The sequence below is a fragment of the Oryctolagus cuniculus genome, chromosome 21 (assembly GCF_051225735.1).
Source record: "Oryctolagus cuniculus isolate XC-2025 breed Fujian yellow rabbit chromosome 21, ASM5122573v1, whole genome shotgun sequence".
NCBI lineage: Eukaryota > Metazoa > Chordata > Mammalia > Lagomorpha > Leporidae > Oryctolagus > Oryctolagus cuniculus.
This window is the reverse complement of record NC_142887.1, coordinates 4899865-4918026: the sequence shown is the minus strand read 5'-3', so window position 1 is coordinate 4918026 and position 18162 is coordinate 4899865. Positions and strand designations below refer to the sequence as shown.

At 52.3% G+C, this 18162-nt stretch overlaps 1 protein-coding gene across 2 annotated transcripts in view; it reads right to left on the bottom strand.

Annotated features, from left to right (window-relative positions):
* Positions 1-2313: 2313 nt before the first annotated feature.
* ANKLE2 (ankyrin repeat and LEM domain containing 2) overlaps positions 2314-18162 on the bottom strand; it is a 35152-nt gene continuing 19303 nt past the window's right edge. The window contains exons 6-13 of one of the 2 annotated variants that reach the window (XM_051836860.3): positions 17425-17547; positions 15858-15924; positions 13093-13265; positions 11773-11879; positions 10665-10855; positions 6025-6616; positions 4722-4853; positions 2314-4097 (exon numbers count right to left, since the gene is read on the bottom strand). In XM_051836860.3, coding sequence (XP_051692820.3) covers positions 3881-4097; positions 4722-4853; positions 6025-6616; positions 10665-10855; positions 11773-11879; positions 13093-13265; positions 15858-15924; positions 17425-17547 — 1602 coding nt within the window. In that variant the 3' untranslated portion in view covers positions 2314-3880. Of the gene's footprint in view, positions 4098-4721; positions 4854-6024; positions 6617-10664; positions 10856-11772; positions 11880-13092; positions 13266-15857; positions 15925-17424; positions 17548-18162 lie in introns of those variants that run through there. The other variant, XR_016227488.1, reaches the window with a different exon arrangement.

The window sequence follows — 18162 nt, the reverse complement described above, 5'->3', positions numbered from 1 at the left end:
GGGGAACACCTGAGGAACATCTGAGCAGCCCCCGAGAGAGCCGGCCGGCGGTGTGCCACTCCCCCGCAGAAGTGGGGAAAGTGGCAGGGGGAGCCGCCCCTCCACGGAGGTGGAGGGATCGGCAGCCAACCCGGGAAGGACCAGCAGCAAACCTGGGGAGGGCCGAGCAGACAAAAGAACAGCGCAGGGTCCTGTGTCGTTCCTCCACAGATGGGGGAGCGACACAGCTCCAGCCATAGCGGCCATCTGCGGAGTAAACCAGTGGAGTGGATGGAAGACCTCTCTCTGTAACTGCCTCTCAAATCAATCAATCTTCAAAAAGCAGTCAGGACAGATGACTGGGCTACAGAAGAAACTGGAGGGGGGCCCCGGGACACCAGATTTTTAAGTCAGAGGTGCTGGTTTGCTCCCAAACGGCCATAATTGTCGCTCCCCCTCTTCGCGGAAGAACGACACTAGACCCTGCCTAGGTTTCCTATCCGAGTCACGGCACCATTATGTCACTTCCCCGCTTCGTGGAGGAACGACACAGGACCCTGTGCTGTTCTTTCGTCTGCTCGGCCCTCCCCGGGTTTGCTGCTGGTCCTTCCCGGGTTGGCTACCATCCCTTCCACCTCCATGGAAGGGCGGTTCCCCCTGCCACTTTCCCCACTTCCGCGGGGGAGCGGCACACCGCCGGCCGGCTCTCTCGGGGGCTGCACAGGTGTTCCTTCAGATAGATGTTCCTGGTGCATGTTGTCTCTCTCCTCCTTTATAGTCCTCTTCCACCAATCCCAACTCTGCTACCCACACACCGAGTACGCTGCTCTCCTCCAATCAGGAGCAGGATCAGCTCCTGCAGGTCATCACTCAAGTTGGCGAGAGGCAGCTGCGTAGAAGTTGTTACTCCCTTCTCAGCGCCATATTGTGGGAGAGCAGATGCATAGAATAAGTCTTAGTTCCAGTAACAGTCTAGGCCGAGTTGCTCCCCACACACAATGGCTGGGGCTGGGGCAGGAGCTGCTTCTGGGTCTCCCACGTGGGTGCAGGGGCCCAAATAGTTGGGCCACCTTCTGCTTTCCCAGGTCATTAGCAGGGAGCTGGATTGGAAGTGGCACAGCCAGGACTCAAACTGCCGCCCATATGGGATACCAGCACTGCAGGCAGCACCTTAACCTGTTACACCGTAACGCCAGCCCCACAAGATTCTGCTTTCTAAGTGAAATGCTTCTGCAAAAAAGCAAAAGCAAGACACCTCGGGGGCCAGCACTGTGGCACAGCAGGTTAAGCCACAGCCTATGACACCGGCATCTTACATGAGCGCTGGTTGGAGTCCTGGCTGCTCCACTTCTGATCCAGCTCCCTGCTGATGAGCCGAGGAAAGCAGCAGCAGATGGCTCAGCCCTGGCTGGTTTGGCCGTCTGAGTAGTGAACCAAGAGATGCAAGATTTCACTGTCTTTCAAATAAGTAAATCTTTAAAAACAAAACAAAAAAAAAGCTCAAATGAAAACTCAGAATTGTGCTGAAGTTAGATTTGAAGTCAAGGATTTGAATCTGGGCTTTCAGATTTTGTCTGCAAAGTTACGGCAGAATCCGATTTATTCTGCTGTAGGAACACAAAGCAGTTACAACCTCTGTTTTCTTGAATGCGCACCTTCATAGGATTTTGTGTCTAATCCAAATTCCCAGCAAACTGTACGTGCTGTTCTGAGAGGGCTTTTCTTCCATGGCTTTTTCAAGCCAGGAAACAAGGCCCTCTTGCACTTGCAGACACAGCATTGGCACAGTGAGGACTGGGGTCTCATTTCTGAGTGACGGACACAGGGTGGGTGGGAAGGGCAGGTAGGAAGTGCTGGGGATGCCAGGGTGGGGGGTTCCAGGTGAGCCCACAGTAAGGGGAGGGGCTTGGCATTACAGGAACCTGAGGGGACTGAGGGCCCCTAGAAGACTTCCCTAAGAGCCGCCAGCAACACCCTAAATCTGTGGGAATGAGGGGCCACTAGGGGGCAGTGGTTCCTAATGACTTGTGTAGACAGCAGGTGCTTACACCAGCACTGCAGGCCGGGCCAGGCTCACGAAACCAGGCGGAGCCCCACCCACCACCTGGCTGTCCCCAGAAAGGAGCAGGACTCGTGGTGTCTGCCTTGCCCTGAGCCCTCCCCGCTGCGCCCGTGTGGCACAGTGGGTCTGATAGCCTCTCAGCTGTTCACTGCACAAGCAAAGCCAGTTTAACTCAATGTTCTGTTTCATCAAAATCCTGCTCAAAGTTTCACGAAAAAGGGCATTCTGCCAGGTACAGGTGAGAGATCTTTCTGAGAGGTTAGAATCATTACTACATGGTTAAAAATAATTTATTTCATTAAGTAGATTTTAAAAGGCCACCCCCCACACGGGATGAGGCACTCACTAGGGCCAGTGCCGCAGCACCAACAAATGGAGAAATAAAGAAGGCCTAACGCTTCAGGAGCCCAAGTCTGCAAAATTAGGATAAAACACTAATTTCTTTGGATATGTACAATAGTATACAAGCCAATACCCTAAGGTGTTTAGACAAAACTGAATACCCACATTCTGATTTAAGAACAAGAAGGCTTTAAACCGCTGATGTTTTTAGAATGCAGTGTTTCTATTCTGTGAGATCTCATCTGCTACACAAGTGAAAACATCCTGTGTGACAGTTTTTATTTGAAAATCTAAGTGTCGGTTCCAGTATTCCTAGCCCATTGCTTATGTGAAAGAAATAAGCGTTTTAACCCAACTTTCAATTCACAGGTTACACCAATAAAAAAGGATCTTAGTTATGCCTACTTAGGACCATTTCATATTCTCAAAAAGCAAGTTCAGAAAAATTGAAAATGACTTAAAAAGGCACTCAAGTTCGCAAAAGCATTGTTACAGTTTTTCATTTTGGAGTAAACACGAAACAACACTTGCATATGATCTGCTGCTTGTAGGCGGAAGTCAGCCCTGACAGCCATTGGTGATGCTGTGCTGTGTGGGCCTCCTGAGAGAGCACCAAGGGTAGGGCCGCCTCCACCAACCCTCACCTGGAAGGCACACCTGAAATGCACTGCTCTTCCATACAGGGCATCCCAACTGAAACACAAAGGTAGGAGACACGTGTAGAAAACTGGCCGTATGCGAATTCATGCTCGAGTCCTCATGATAAATCTCAAAACCAGGCAAAAATTTCAAAATGAATAACTACACTGGAAATTCAAGACTGAAAGCTCAAGAGCTAGTGGAAAATAAAGTCCTTTTAATTATTGCTGGTGAGTCTATGGGACTATCTTGCACAACACCCACTGGCTGGAAACCTTTTTCCAACAAAACAAGCTACTTCCGTCTTCTTATCGGTAATTCCAGTGTTTTAATGACCTTAATTGTAAATATCCCTTACATCTGGGACCGCATTTTATCTAAATGATGAGGGCCACCTGGCTGAGGGGTTGTCCCATCATCAAGAGACCCCGGGAAGCCAAGGACCAATTCACCTTTGTTTGAACAGCGAGCTGAGTGAGGGCAGGTGTCACAGGGCTGTCCGAGCCAGCAGTTCTGCCAGCGTCCTCCTCTTCCCAGAGCAGTCGCTCAGGGTTTCTGGTTGCACACAGCTATCTCCCAGGAACGGCCTCCACACCCTTTCCTCCGCTACATTTCAAACCGAGGCACTGCTACCTAGAAAGTCTTTAATACATCGATACTTTCCAGAAAACGTTTCATTAACTTCTTCCAAAATATCCAAAATTTAAATTTTACATAGAACATTCATGTTTTCTGAAATTCTACCCTCAAAGTGAGGATTAATAAATTATTTGGAATATTTTTGTGTGTGTGAAACTTTACCAGTAAAACATATTACCCTTCTTGTTTAGAAACGAAGGAAATGAGAGCTGCCCAACCCTAAGGGGTGGTGGTGAGCTGGGCCACTCGCGCCACCCTGCGGAGGTGGCTCCCGTGTGCAGGGCTGTAGCGCCCCAGGCTGGGGGAGTGGGCGGCGTGACCGGGCCTCACGGGGCTGCCCCCAGCAGGACGGCTTCTCCCAGGGCTGCAGCCGGGGCCACAACCAAGATCTGGCAGCTGAGCCTTGAGCTTTCCTTTCAGCGCAGGGCTTGGCCAGCTGTGGGAAGCAAGAAAGGTCGGTCAGCAGCAGGCACTGAGCCCCGGAGGGGACCACTGCAGCTCAGGGAAGGATCTCCTAACCTCCAACCTGGGCTTGGGGGATGAAAAGCTTGTCCTGGGGCATGCGGCACAGCAGTTAAGATGCTGGCTGGATCCCCTGTCAGTGCCTGCGTTTTTCAGTCTCAGCTGTGAGTCCAGCTCCCTGCTAATGTGGACACTGGGAGGCAACAGGTGATGGCTTGGGCAGCTGGGTCCTTGCCCCCCACGCAGGAGACCTGGATTGAGTTCCTGGTTGCTGGGCCTCTGGGGAGTGAACCTGCAGATGGGAGCTCTGTATCTCCTTCTCTCCTCAAATGAAAACGTAAAAAGCCGGTCTGGATTTCCCACAATCCTGTGTGCCCCAGCTCAGCCCCGCTGCTTCCCGCCCCGCAGCAGCAGCAGTCCTGTCCTGCTCTAACCCCATCTTGGGGACCTCTTCTGTGCAAGAGCCAGGACCCCGTGGGGTACCAGGTGCCAACCCGGGGGGCTCTCGGTCAGCCTGGTTAGTGGGACCACCGCGGAGCGAGCCCTGGACCGCTCCAGACGCTCGCTTGCAGCAGACAGCGGGTTCTCCCACCCGTACCTCTGCCTATCGGAGGGCGAGTAGCCCAGGACAGCGCTCTTCCATCTGTGGACAGCGGGGTACCGCTGAGGGTCGACATCGGCACGTTCCAGAGCTGCCAAAACATCCCGGTCCAGTTTTGATGGCTCCTCTCTAGAATGCACACATTCAAGGAAAAAGCACGGCTGATCAGAAACAAAGACTTCCAAATTATCACTGAACCTCTTCTTCATTCGTAAATTTATTCGAAAGGCTGAGAGCGAGTGAGATTCCATCTGGTGGTTTACTGCCCAAATGGCCAAAACAGCCAGGTCTGGATCAGGCTGAAGCCAGGAGCCAGAAGCTCCATCCTCGTCTCCTACATGGGTGGCAGGGGCCCAAATGCTTGGGCCATCATCTGCTGCTTTCCCAGGCACATCAGCAGGACGTTGGATGAGAAGCAGCCAGCGCTGTGGCACAGCAGGTAAAGCTGCCCCCCACAGTGCTGGCATCCCATATGGGCGCCGGTTCAAGTCTTGGCTGCTCCACTTCCGATCCAGCTCTCTACTGTGGCCTGGGAAAGCAGTAGAAGATGGCCCAAGACCTTGGGCCCCTGCACCCACGTAGAAGACCCAGAAGAAGCTCCTGGCTCCTGGCTTCAGATCAGCCCAGCTCTAGCCACTGCAGCCATATGGGGAGCGAACCAGCGGATGGAAGACCTCTTTCTCTCTCTCTGCCTCTGTAACTCTTCCTTTCAAATAAATCAGTAAGTCCAAAAACAAAAATAAATAAATAAATAAATAAATAAAAAGGAAGTACTGCCAGGATTTGAACCAGCACCCCAACATGGTATGCCAGCACTGCAAGCTGTGGCTTAACCCACTGCATCACAACACCGGCCTCGATATGCAAGAATCAATGTGGCCCAAGCACAGATAACCAAGGCACCAACACCAGCTCGTGAGGACACTGGCGGTCTGCAGGAGGTGGCGCCCAGGACAAGGGTGGTGGGCAAGACCCCTTAACAGGTGAGTGCAGGCGTCGAGGAGAAGGGCCGTCTCCACTAGGAAGGCGGCTTTCACGTGCAGCTCTCAGGGCAGCCAGTGCTATAAAGCTGGCGACTTCCAGCACTGGGCACTGGGACTCGGTGAAGTTCCCAGGGCAGACCCAATCACTGTTCTGCAGCCAGGGACGTCAGCCATCACGGTCAGACCCAGCTATATCCAGAAGCTACAGGTACTCCCGAGGAGAGGGAGGACCTCAAGGGAACCTTACTTCAAACCAGGAAGACGAAAGGTTTAAAAGGAGCCCCACAGCGCCACACATGCGGAACATCAACTCCTACCCAAAGAGGAAGAGCCTGGTGGCAGGGGGGGATGTGGGCGTGTGCCTGCCCTGGGCCTCATGCCCGGGGCTGCTGGGCTCCAGGGACATTTCCCTCTCCGTCTCTGTCTGGTCCTTTCCAAGTCTGTCTGCAGCAGGTGGAGACGCTAACAAGTCATTTTCTACTGCGTCCATTCTCGAGGTCAGGATCTTCTTTTCTTCGGTTTTCATAGATCGTGTTGGGGTCCTGGAAAAGCCACTTTCTAGATTTTGCAAACTCAGCTTGTCAAAGTCAACAGTCAAATCAGAGACAGGCGAGAGAAGTGCTTCCTCTCTGCTGGCGGCCTTCGGTCTCCTGCCACCCGGGCTCTGGCTGGGACTGAAGAATCCATTTCTGCTGCTGGGGACACCACTCAGGGCTGCGGCTTCGATCAAGCCCGCCTTGTGCTCCGAGGGAAGGGTGCCACACACGGAATCTCCCCACGCACGGATGGTGAGCGGGCTGCTGCTTCGAGCTGTGTTTTGCCGGTTTTTGATTTCTTCCAGGCTCATCTCCTCATCTTCGTCTAGAAATGCCCCCACAGAGACGGAATTGCTGCCCTTTTTCCCCTTGCCTGCAAGGACAACAATGGAGAACTCAGGCGTGGACCAGAACCCCAACACAGAGCTGCTAGCACCCAGGCACCCACTTATTCTTAATTCCAAACCTCAGACTACCTGCTTCACTCCTGGGGAAAGGCAAGCAGAACACTGGGCCGGGCACGCCCTGGGGACTGGGCTGGGCCTGCTGCACCTTTCTATTCGACGAGCGAAACAGAAGGACCCTGTGGGAGCAGCACTGTCCTGACAGGGCAGGGACACACCCTGCCTGGTGACAGAAGCCCAGGTGGCTGTGACGCCCGTGCACTGTGCATGTGTCACTCGGGAAGTGATCCAACGTTAACATCAACGCATCAGCCCTAACCTGCAGCTTGGCCTCTGGACCCCACCGTCAGCTCTCTAGGATTGCTGACCTCAAGGACGCCAGGGGCCACACACCTGTGAGCTCCTCTTGGCAAAAGCAGGTTAAACATCTCCAGGGTGATACTCCAGGGCTTCACTCTGGTCCATGTTTCAGATTCACATTGACTTTTTAAAGTGTTATCTCTTCTTAATTTAATGTACATGTGGATCATTTTTTATTGTTCCCACATCACACCCAGGGAATCTATCTTGTGAAGTAGGTGACTTTTGGGCTAATGGTTCAATTTAGCCTGTTATTTTGTTTTAAAGATTTTTATTTACTTATTTAAAAGTCAAGAGAGAGAAAGAGAGGCAGAGAGAGAGAGAGAGAGAGAGAGAGAGATTGAGAGAGAGAGAGAGATTGAGAGAGGTCTTCCATCTAGTGGCTCACGCCCCAGATGGCTGCAATAGCTGGAACTGGGCTGATTTGAAGCCAGGAGCCAGGAGCCTCTTCTGGGTCTCCCACGTGGGTGCAGAGGCCCAAGGACTTGGGCCATCTTCTACTGCTTTCCCAGGCCATAGAAGAGAGCTGGATCAGAAGTGGAGCAACCAGGACTCAAACCGGAACATATGGGATACTGGCACTGCAGGCAGCAGCTTTACCTGCTATGTCACAGCACAAGGCCCCTCAATTTAGCCCTTAAAGGAAAGTTTTAAATGTGTTCTCTGTTCAAATTTCTATTTGGGGCATAATCCAAATCTCCATGTAATGTCAGGTTTCTGCTAGATCACTTTTAATTTTATTTAGCAAGTCATATTAGAAAGTTTTCTTTCGGAAATGAAGGTGATGTGTCAATGGGTGGCCCCTGGACCACGGTTCAAGTTCCTCTCCAGGAAGAACATGAGTTTGGCTCACAGTGGCAGCTCCTCGGATGCAGCCTGCAGCTGTGCCCAGAAGCTGAGAGCAGGGAGAAGGGCCTGGGAAGCCAATGCCACCCCCTCCAACTCCTGTCTATGATTTTTGTTTTTGTTTTTTTTTTCTTCTGTTTATGGGTACCTTGTGGGTGTTTTCTTCCACATAAAGATATCTAGGAAATTTAGGTAGTTTTGGGTTTTTCTCCCATTAACTGTAGACTTTCTTCCTCATCATTCATTGTTAACTGTATGTCTTTCTTCCTATCATTATTCTTTAAAAGCATGACTTTCAATCCTGCATAGGGGAACAATATATCTGACTAATCCTCACCACAGGAGAGGTGAGCCATGAGTTCTCACTGTTCCAATCCTCTCCAGGGGAGACTGTTCCCAGACACTGAATGACATGGCCATACACCCTACCCTGCCACTCTTACTTGTTCTTTAATTTGACAGGTAGAGTTATAGACAGTGAGAGAGACAGAGAGAAAGGTCTTCTTTCCGTTGGTTCACTCCCCTAATGGCCGCTACAGCCAGCGCTGCACCAATCCGAAGCCAGGAGCCGGGTACTTCCTCCAGTCTCCCATGCGGGTGTGGGGCCCAAGCACTTGGACCATCCTCCACTGCCTTTCCAGGCACAGCAGAGAGCTGGACTGGAAGAAGAGCAACTGGCACAAGTACTCGGTGCCCCAACCGAGACAAGAACCCGGGGTGCTGGCGCCGCAGGCGGAGGATTAGCCAACTGAGCCACAGCTGGCCAAGAACCCACCCTGGTACTCTTGCCCTCCTAGGGCTTCAGTGGTGCCTCACTGTGTGTTTAAAGACATGTTCTGGGGCTGGCGCTGTGGCATAGTGGGTAAAGCCCATATGGGTGCCGGTTCAAGTCCTGACTGCTCCACTTCCTATCCAGCTATGGCCTGGGAAAGCAGAAGATGGCCCATGTCCTTGGGTCCCTGCACCCACATGGGAGACATGGAAGAAGCTCTTGGCTCCTGGCTTTGAATCAGCCCAGCTCTGGCCATTGCAGCCATCTGGGAAGTGAACCAGCGGAAGCAAGACCTCTCTTTCTCTCTCTCTGTGCCTTTCAAATGAATAAAATATTAAAAAAAAAAAAAAAAAAAAAAAAAGACATGTCCTTCAGGGCTAGTGCTGTGGTGTAGAGGGTAAACCGCCGCATGTGATGCCAGCATCCATATGGGCACTGGTTTGTGTCCCAGCCGCTCCACTTCTGATCCAGCTCCCTGATAATGCACCTGGAAAAGCAGCAGAGGACGGCCCAAGTGTTTGGGCCCCTGCATGTGGGGAGCAACTGGGAGCAACTCGGACTAGACTAAGTTACTGGAATTAAGACTTATTCTACCGGCGCCGCGGCTCACTAGGCTAATCCTCCGCCTAGCGGCGCCGGCACACCGGGTTCTAGTCCCGGTTGGGGCGCCGGATTCTGTCCCGGTTGCCCCTCTTCCAGGCCAGCTCTCTGCTGTGGCCAGGGAGTGCAGTGGAGGATGGCCCAGGTGCTTGGGCCCTGCACCCCATGGGAGACCAGGAAAAGCACCTGGCTCCTGGCTCCTGCCATCGGATCAGCGCGGTGCGTCGGCCGCAGCGCGCCGGCCGCGGCGGCCATTGGAGGGTGAACCAACGGCAAAGGAAGACCTTTCTCTCTGTCTCTCTCTCTCACTGTCCACTCTGCCTGTCAAAAAAATAAAATAAAAAAAAAAATAAAAAATAAAAAAAAAGACTTATTCTATACATCTGCTCTCCCACAATATGGCGCTGGGAGAGGAGCAAACAGCTTCTACCCAGCTGCCTCTCACCAACTTGACAGGCTGCAGGACCTGCTCCTGATTGGAGGAGAGCAGCATACTTGGCGTGTGGGTAGCAGAGTTGGGATTGGTGGAAGAGGACTATAAAGGAGGAGAGAGACAACATGCACCAGGAACATCTAAAGGGAACATCTATCTGAAGGAACACCTGTGCAGCCCCCGAGAGAGCCGGCCGGCGGTGTGCCGTTCCCCCGCGGAAGTGGGGAAAGTGGCCAGGGGGAACCGCCCTTCCACGGAGGTGGAAGGGACAGTAGCCAACCCGGGAAGAACCAGCAGCAAACCCGGGAAGGGCCGAGCAGACAAAAGAATAGCGCAGGGTCCTGTGTCGTTCCTCCACGAAGACGGGGAGCGACACCTGCACCCACGTGGGAGACCCAGATGAAGCTCCTGGCTTCATTCTGGTCTGGCACTGGCCACTGTAGCCATCTGAGGGAGTGAACCAGCAGATGGAAGATCTCTGTCTCCCCCACCCAGCCTTTCTCTGTAACACTTTCAAACAAATAAATCTGACATTTCACTTTTGGTATACTTTTGTCTTATAAATATACACTTAGGAACTTTATATATTTTTAAAACACTGTGGTATTTGCAAGTTTTGTTTAGTCAAACTAACTCTTCACCATGATCTTTGTACTCCCTGCTCCTGAAGCACCTGGCCCTGGCTCCGATGCAAACGCCCCAGAGCTCTGCAGTGGGCCTGCCTGGTCATGCAGGCACATATGCAGTGTATGTGAGCATAAAGCGTATTTAGAAAAAAATGCCTAAAAAACATCAGGTCTAAAATGTTACAGTCTCAGGCAGTGAGGTCATTTGGCAATAGCACAGAAGGAAGCTTGTGGGAGTCGGGCAACACACCTTGAATGTGAGCCCAATGAGAAGCATCCCAGTCTTACATTAAAACTGTCATAAAGAGACAAGACGCCTCCCCGTCAGGGTCAGCCACAGGAGAGCCCCCCTGGCCTTGGCTGTGGTCGCACTTGCTCACCTGAGATCGGGGCCCTGTCTCTGAGGCAGGCTTCTTTTTCCCCCATTTCCTGTTGAGCCTTTTTGCCCAATTGCTGCTGAGCAAGATATTCTTCTAGTCTTTGCAGGCCCTCCTGGGAAGACAGATCAACAAAACAGCCCAGAAATTCCCAGTATTCAACCCAGGGGTACCCCAGCTCATGAGCTAGCTCCCTGCAAGAAATAAAACACAATTAACCAGTTGTGAAACCAGAAAACACACTCAAAGGACTGCACAGAAAATGGCCACTTAATGCTACAAAAAAAAAAAAAAAAAGTTGGCAATCTAAAGTTACAGTTTTGTTATTTTCATCAATACATACTTGCATAACCTCATTTTACCCTAAACTTGGAACTGACACAGTCATTCTGTATTTTTAACAACAGTGCTTCCCCAGCAGGGCAGGGCCCAGGCGTCTCCACCTGCAGAGCTGCTTTGGTGGCTGAGTCCTCACAGCAACGAGGCCTCCGCCCCTGCACCCTCACCCCAGTAACTGAGGGCGCAAAGGTGCCCGGTAAGACTGCGCCCACAGACACTCTCTGTTTCCACACGACAGCAGTGTGTAAGGTTGTCTGACACTGGCTTTGGCTAGGCCAGAGATTCACAGCTCCTTTTCAGGTTCAGCTCGTGGACCTGATACAGCACGCACACTGAGAACCCTAAAAGCATCAGGAAGCACTCGCCAGCCCAGGATCTGTGGGCTTTCTCTGACCAGCCGTCTCCAGCCACCCCTGCCTCTTGCGTCTCAACAGAGGAGGGTGCTTCAGTGGTGGTCTTTCCCCAAGGCAACACTGCCTCCCTTGGCACCTCCCGTGAGTAGTAAGATCCCTGGCAGTGCGCTGCAGAAACGCTCCATGGCCAGGGAGAGACGTGCTGAACTAGATCCTGCAACACAAACTGCAGGCTAACCTTGCCAAGGAATTCGCTCTTAAGGAAAAGGCTCTAAAATCTCCCAGTATGTGCTTCCTGGGAACTATTATTTTGTTGGTAATAATGATTAGTATTCCCGTCTTCAACCAAATACAACCACACAGCAAACGCACAGCGCCACTGCACTGCTTGCAACTCCGTGCGATGGCCCTTGAAGTACCTGCCCACTCTTTCAATGCCTCTTTCTGGGTCAGATTTCCTGACGTTGTGGAAAAAGCCTGCTTTTTCTCGCGGTGGAGTCTTCCAGAGTTTGCGAAAATCTTCTGCCTAGGAAGACAGAGTGCGATGAGACGCGCCACACACAGTGCACCCCCCAAAGTATCCTTTCCGCCTCCCAACCACCCCTGGTTAACAGAACCCCGAGCCACGTGTCCACCTGCCTTGTAACCGAGAGCCCCGTGAGGGAGGGGGGTCTGCTCCTTCCAGGAGGGGCTGTCCAGTGACCCAGGAGACCACAAGCTTGAGGTGTGGGCTGCCCCTCCCACCACAGTACACAAAGAAACCAACACTGATCTTTTTAAGTCACTGTTGCTAGTTTTAGGCTTTGTGCAGTTGATCTAACCCTAACTGATTAGAGGCATTGTTACAGTGGCAAATAACTAATTATTTGGGAGGATTTTAGCAAGAGATTGCAAGCAAACCAGTGTATGAAATAGTCTGTCACAGAAAGAATTTCTCACTGAAAAGTTGGCATAAAAGTGTACCTAAGCAGGGCTGGTGCTGTGCGTAGTGGATGAAGCTGCCGCCTGCAGTGCCGGCATCCCATAGGGGCGCCGTGAGAGTCCCGGCTGCTTCATATCTGATCTAGCTCTCTGCTATGGCCTGGGGAAGCAGTAGATGGCCCAAGTCCTTGGGCCTCTGAACCCACGTGGGAGACCCAGAAGAAGCTCCTGGCTTCAGATCGGCCCAGTTCTGGCCATTGCAGCCACTTGGGGAGTGAATCAGTGGATGAACAACCTCTCTCTCTCTCTCTGCCTCTCTGTAACTCTTTTAAATAAATAAATAAATCTTTAAAAAATAAAAATGTGCCTAAGTGTGGACCCAGCGACCCGTCATCGAGGGTTTCTGTGAGCATCAGGTTCTAAGCAGAAGCCCCAGGGCTGAGGTGTGGGTACAGGTGAAGCACCTCACGGAAAGCAGACGGAGCGGGAGCCGTGCACATGGGGCAACATGGCGCAGACAAGGACTTCCACGATGGGGAGCCTCCCTCGATGGCAAGGAGCCTCCACTGGGCTGAGCAGTGTGGGCTCTAGGCAAACACACCCCGGGCTAACCAGACAGCAGCCTGGCCCCCAGGAACAAAGGTTTCTCTGGAAGACATTCCAAAGCCTCATCACCAACTCACTGGTCACTCTGCTGAGGACGTCCGCCTGCAGGCTGCCTGTGACTTGAGTCTCTAAGCACAAGTCACCAGGCTGGACCCCAGCAGGAGTGTGGAGACAGCCGGGAACTGGTTTCAGAAGCTTCCGCAGCAGCTCACCTTGGATGGACTCATGGGCCCTGCAAAAGCCCTCAGGGTCAGCACAGGGTCCCGGGGGCCACCTCCTGAGTGACCAGCGTGGGAGACTTCAGGCGTCTGGTCTGAGGACCACAGCTCCCCGATGACGGGAGAGGACGTGTCTTCCGCTCTGAGCAATGGCACATAGTAGTGACCTGCAGGGAGATGGGTGTCAGCCACAGCTCAGGTCACATCCACGTGCCGGGTCGGCAGAGTGGCACGAGGAGGGTGGAAGCATTTCCTGCAGACTTTGCGAGTGGACGGCAAGAGGATAAAACACCACAGGCTCTGGAGACAAGACAGCTAAGGCTGTCTTGCGCCAGCACTCACTCAACTCAGTCAGCCTCCGCTACAACAGGGAAGAACACGCAAGGAAGAGGGCAGGGACTCCACAGACAGCAGCTTCCCGCGGCGGATTAATCGCGAGAGGCCCAACCAGTGAGCGGGTCAGCACGCAGTGGGAGCCGGGCACGCGTCTGAGAGGTGTACTCCCCGTCCCTCACTCTCCCAATCCCCTCATCTGGCCCCCGCCCTGACCTAGCCCCATGGGGTGACTGGCACTCTGGAAGGCATCCTTGGACTCGACCTTCCCACACTAGCACCTGGCGGCCAGTCCTCCCCAGAAGCAGCAGCCTCAGCTCCGACAGCCCCGTGAGCATAGGAATGCAGCCTGAGGCTCTGTGGTGTCCCGTGTGCCCAGGCTGTGGCAACCAGCGGATTAGGTGTGTCCAGGACACTTGCCGACTACGAGACTTTAATTCACAGCAGGTTAAATGCTCCCGCGAGGCAGCAGGTGATGCTCAAGTACTTCAGCCCCTGCCTCCCACAAGGGAGAACAGGATGGAACTCCTGCCTCCTGGCTTCAGCCCGGTTCAGCCCTGGCTACTGTGGGCATCTGGGGAGTGAATCAGCATATGCAAGATCTCTCTCTCTCTCTCTCCTGTCATTGTGGCTTTCAAATAAATAAAATCTTTTTATTATTTATTTGACAGGTAGAGTTATAGACAGTGAGAGTGAGAGAGAGAGAGAGAGAGAGAGGTCTTCCTTCCGTTAGTTCACTCCCCAAATGGCCACTACAGCCAGCACTGTGCCGATCTGAAGCCAGGAGCCAGGCGCTTCTTCCTGGTCTCCCATGCAGGTGCAGGGGCCCAAGCACCTGGGCCATTCTCCATTGCCCTCCTGGGCCACAGCACAGAGCTGGACTGGAAGAGGAGCAACTGGGACTAGAACCCAGCGCCCATATGGGATGCCGGTGCCGCACAAGTGAGCCACGGCGCCGGCCCCTCAAATAAATAAAATCTTTTAAAAAAATTTCTTCATGTCTTAAAAAAATGGAGGTCATCCCCTCCCAATGATTTTATATTGTTTGTCTTCCCTCTGCACACAAGCACACATCTCTTGCTGAGCGTGAGGACAGCAGCCGGGATGTGGCCAGGCCTGCAGCACGCTGTCTAGTGTGTGACCCTGCAAGGCGACAGAGGCACAGCATGACCGTCCCAGGTGACTCATGCCTGGGCCCAACAAGGGACTCTCGGAAAGAACCAGGGACGACGTGCAAGAACTCTGAAGGAGTGGACAGCAAACCAAGAGGCCGGGGACTGAGTGTGTTTTCCCCTCAGGAAACAGCTGGATGAACAGATCTGAGGTGAGTGTCTCACTGTCACAAACAGGAAAGCCCTCAGAACTGCCACCTAATTATCGTCACAAAATAACGCTTCATGTCACCATTTTAAAGCAGCTCTGACAGCATGGCTGGAGACTCCACAGAGCAGACGGTCTGGTTGTTCGGGGGTCCCGGGAATACCGCTATCCATTCCTAGGCCTCTGCAGCTTCCAGCTGGGCCTCCAGGACCAAGGCCCGGATGGCCCAGAGGACGACACCTCTGCCCTCAGCACACGGGGTGCTTTCCTTCGTGTGCAGTGCTGTCCACTCAGGAAGTACAACCAGCAAGAACCCCAGGATGGGAGGGGACCCAAGGACTAGTGGGGGCCCCAGGAGCTTTACACAGGGAAACAGTCAGGCTGGGAGGGTGCAGACACCAGGGGACAAGGGGTGGCCTTGGCGGTGTACCACAGAGGAAAGTCAAGGAGCTTCACATGTCTACAAGTTCACTCTGAGCACAGCACAGACTTCCAGCAAAATCTCCCAGAAGACAGCACAGAGGAAGATGGTGGGGAAGAGCCCAGTTGAAACCAGCCACCTCCACAGGCCCGGAGAGCCCGACCTGCTGGAGGCAGAGCTGAGGGAGGCGCGATCCTCACGTCTGCCACCAACGAAGGGGTCCACGGGGAGCCATCCCCCTTCCTGGAAACAAACAAAAGTGAAGCTAACCAATCCCAGACAAGGAGATCCAGGCTGCTGCCTGTCCTGCACTCTGCCAACCTGCAGGCTCTGCCTGAAGAGCAGGGATGGCCGCCAAGACCTCTGCGTCCGAGGGACCCCTGGAAACCCCTCCATCCCCAAGACGTGGAGATTATGGGCCGGCGTGGCCATGAGCAGTGGTCAAAGGACAGAACCTCACCGTTCTCTCAAAAATGGCTACCAGCACAGACACAAGAATTCAAAGAAGGGGGAAGCTGCTGGAGTCGGGAAAGAAAAGAGGCCCGGAGGAGGCTTTGGAGGGGAGCTGAGTTCTCACGGACTTCAGAGAGCGGACGAACCTCTGCTGTGCCCTGCAGACCAGCAGGAGCAGGCGCGGACCCCCACAACCACGCCTCACGTTCCAGGCACTCATGCCCTCGCTCACCCTGTAAATATTCCCTGATCCGCTCCTTCAGTTCCACAGGTTTATTTTTGCTTCTTTCACAAATCACCTGTTTAAAGAAAACAGAGTAAGTGAATAATCTTAAATCTTATTTTGGGATAATTCCTATTATTAAAATGATTTTTAAAAAGCAAACTTTAAAGGCAGCAATATAGGATAGTAATTTAACGTTAAATTCATACAGCTCAACCCAAAAGAGCATGTGCTGATTAGGAGAGTTTCCACCTCAGATGTTCCCTCTGAGACCATAAGGAGACAGGCGCAAGAACAAACTGGGCTCTGGGGCAGCTCCACCTTGCTTCCTTCATGCTGCCCCACATCTTCCTACTTGTACAAGCAAAGGAAACCAGAAGTGTGCCATCAAGTGTGGGCAGAGTGCGTGGCACGCCCAGGAGCCTGGTCTCCACATCTGCGTAGCTGGTTCCCAACATGGAACCCACAACTGTGACATGTTTGCGACCACAGAACAGGAATCAGCATCACGAATCTCTGGATAACTACAAGAATACTTTTGTTAGAAACAACAGAAAACCTCTCTAATCGTCAAATAAGAGGAAAGAAAGGGACCACAAAACTACTGTGCCTCTGCCATCTTGAGAGCTCACAGGGCTCTAATCAGGCTGTCTCCTGCCTCATGGGCATGCAGAGGGAATTTCAGAGTTCACTGAAAAAAAAAAAAACAGAAGTAAAAGATCTATTTATTTTGGTGCAAAAAAGCTTGAAATGCAGGCATAGCTGTTTATGCCAAAAATACTGTGGGCCAGACCAAGCCGAAGCCAGGAACTCCATTGGGGTCTCCCGCATGGGTGGCAGGAACCAAGTACATGGACCACCATCCACTGCTCCCAGTGCATTAGCAGGAAGCTGGACTGGAAGCAGAGCAGCCAGAACTCAAAGCAGTCACTGTGATATGAGATACGGGCATTCCAAGCGCCAGCTTAACCTGCTGTACCTCAATGCCCTTCCCTAGTTTTCTCATGATACACATTTTCCATGAGCCTTCTAGAGACCTCTCACATAGGTCAGGTGAAAATACGCGTGAGGGGCTGAGCTTACACCTGGCACATACTGGGCTGAACACACATCAGCTGTTTTCAGCATCATTACAGCATTATCACAACCATCATCCCCCACCAGCACCATCATCCCCATCATTCTCACCACCATCACCATTATCTCCTCTCTGTGACCCTGCCCAATGGATGTGTTCAGACAGGGTATCTGATAAAAGACCGGGCTGTTCAGAACTGACCACCCATCCCCAGAAAATAAAATCCGAAAACTGGGTCGGCTCACTGACCCCTGGCTCTCTGATACCTTGCCTCCTCAGGGTTCTCGGATATGACCACCAAGGCAAACCTGACTCCTCCCGCCAACTACTAACCAGGCCTGAGCCAAGCCAAGCTTAGACAACATCAGGTGTGTGCAAGGGGGCGTGGCTGTAAATAAACATGACTCCTACAGTGTTACCTGTGACTTCAACAGAGCTGTGATCTATGTGTTTTCATTTCTAACACAAAACAACAACTGCATTTTAGTAATTACTTACATCTTCAGGTGTCTTATCATATTTATTTCTTGGGTTTTTCACAATCAAAGGGTGTGAAGAAAGCACGTTGACCACATCAGCATTTCCAAACTTACAAGCAAAATGCAATGGCGTGTCATAGCCCTGAAAAAGGTACAGAGGAACTCAGTCAGAGCATGAGGGGGGCCGGCACCTTGCACAGCGGGTTAACGCCCTGGCCTAAAGTACCGGTATTCCATATGGGTGCCGGTTCGAGACCCAGCTGCTCCACTTCCAATCCAGCTCTCTGCTATGGCCTGGGAAAGCAGTGGAAGATGGCCAAGTCCTTGGGCCACTGCTCCTGCGTGGGAGACCCAGAAGAAGCTCCTGGCTCCTAGCTTTGGATCGGCGCGCCTCCGGCTGTTGCAGCCAATTGGGGAGTGAACCATTGGATGGAAGACCTCTCTCTCTCTCTCTCTCTGCCTCTCCTCTCTCTGTGCAACTCTGACTTTCAAATAAAAATAAATAAATCTTTTTTTTTTTTTTTTTTAAAGAACGTGAGGGTCACTACTACTGTAACTGGTGAGTAGCTGGAACACTAGCACAGACTCACGTATGCCAGGACTTGAGTTCAGCACACTGAACGTTAGAATAACATCGATGTTTATTTGGTGCCTAGTACCATGAGCTTACAATCAAAGATGCTCAATAGCCAGTACCTTTAATAATTCAAGTCCCAGGACAACATCATGTAATCAATACCCAAAACGTGAAATAAAC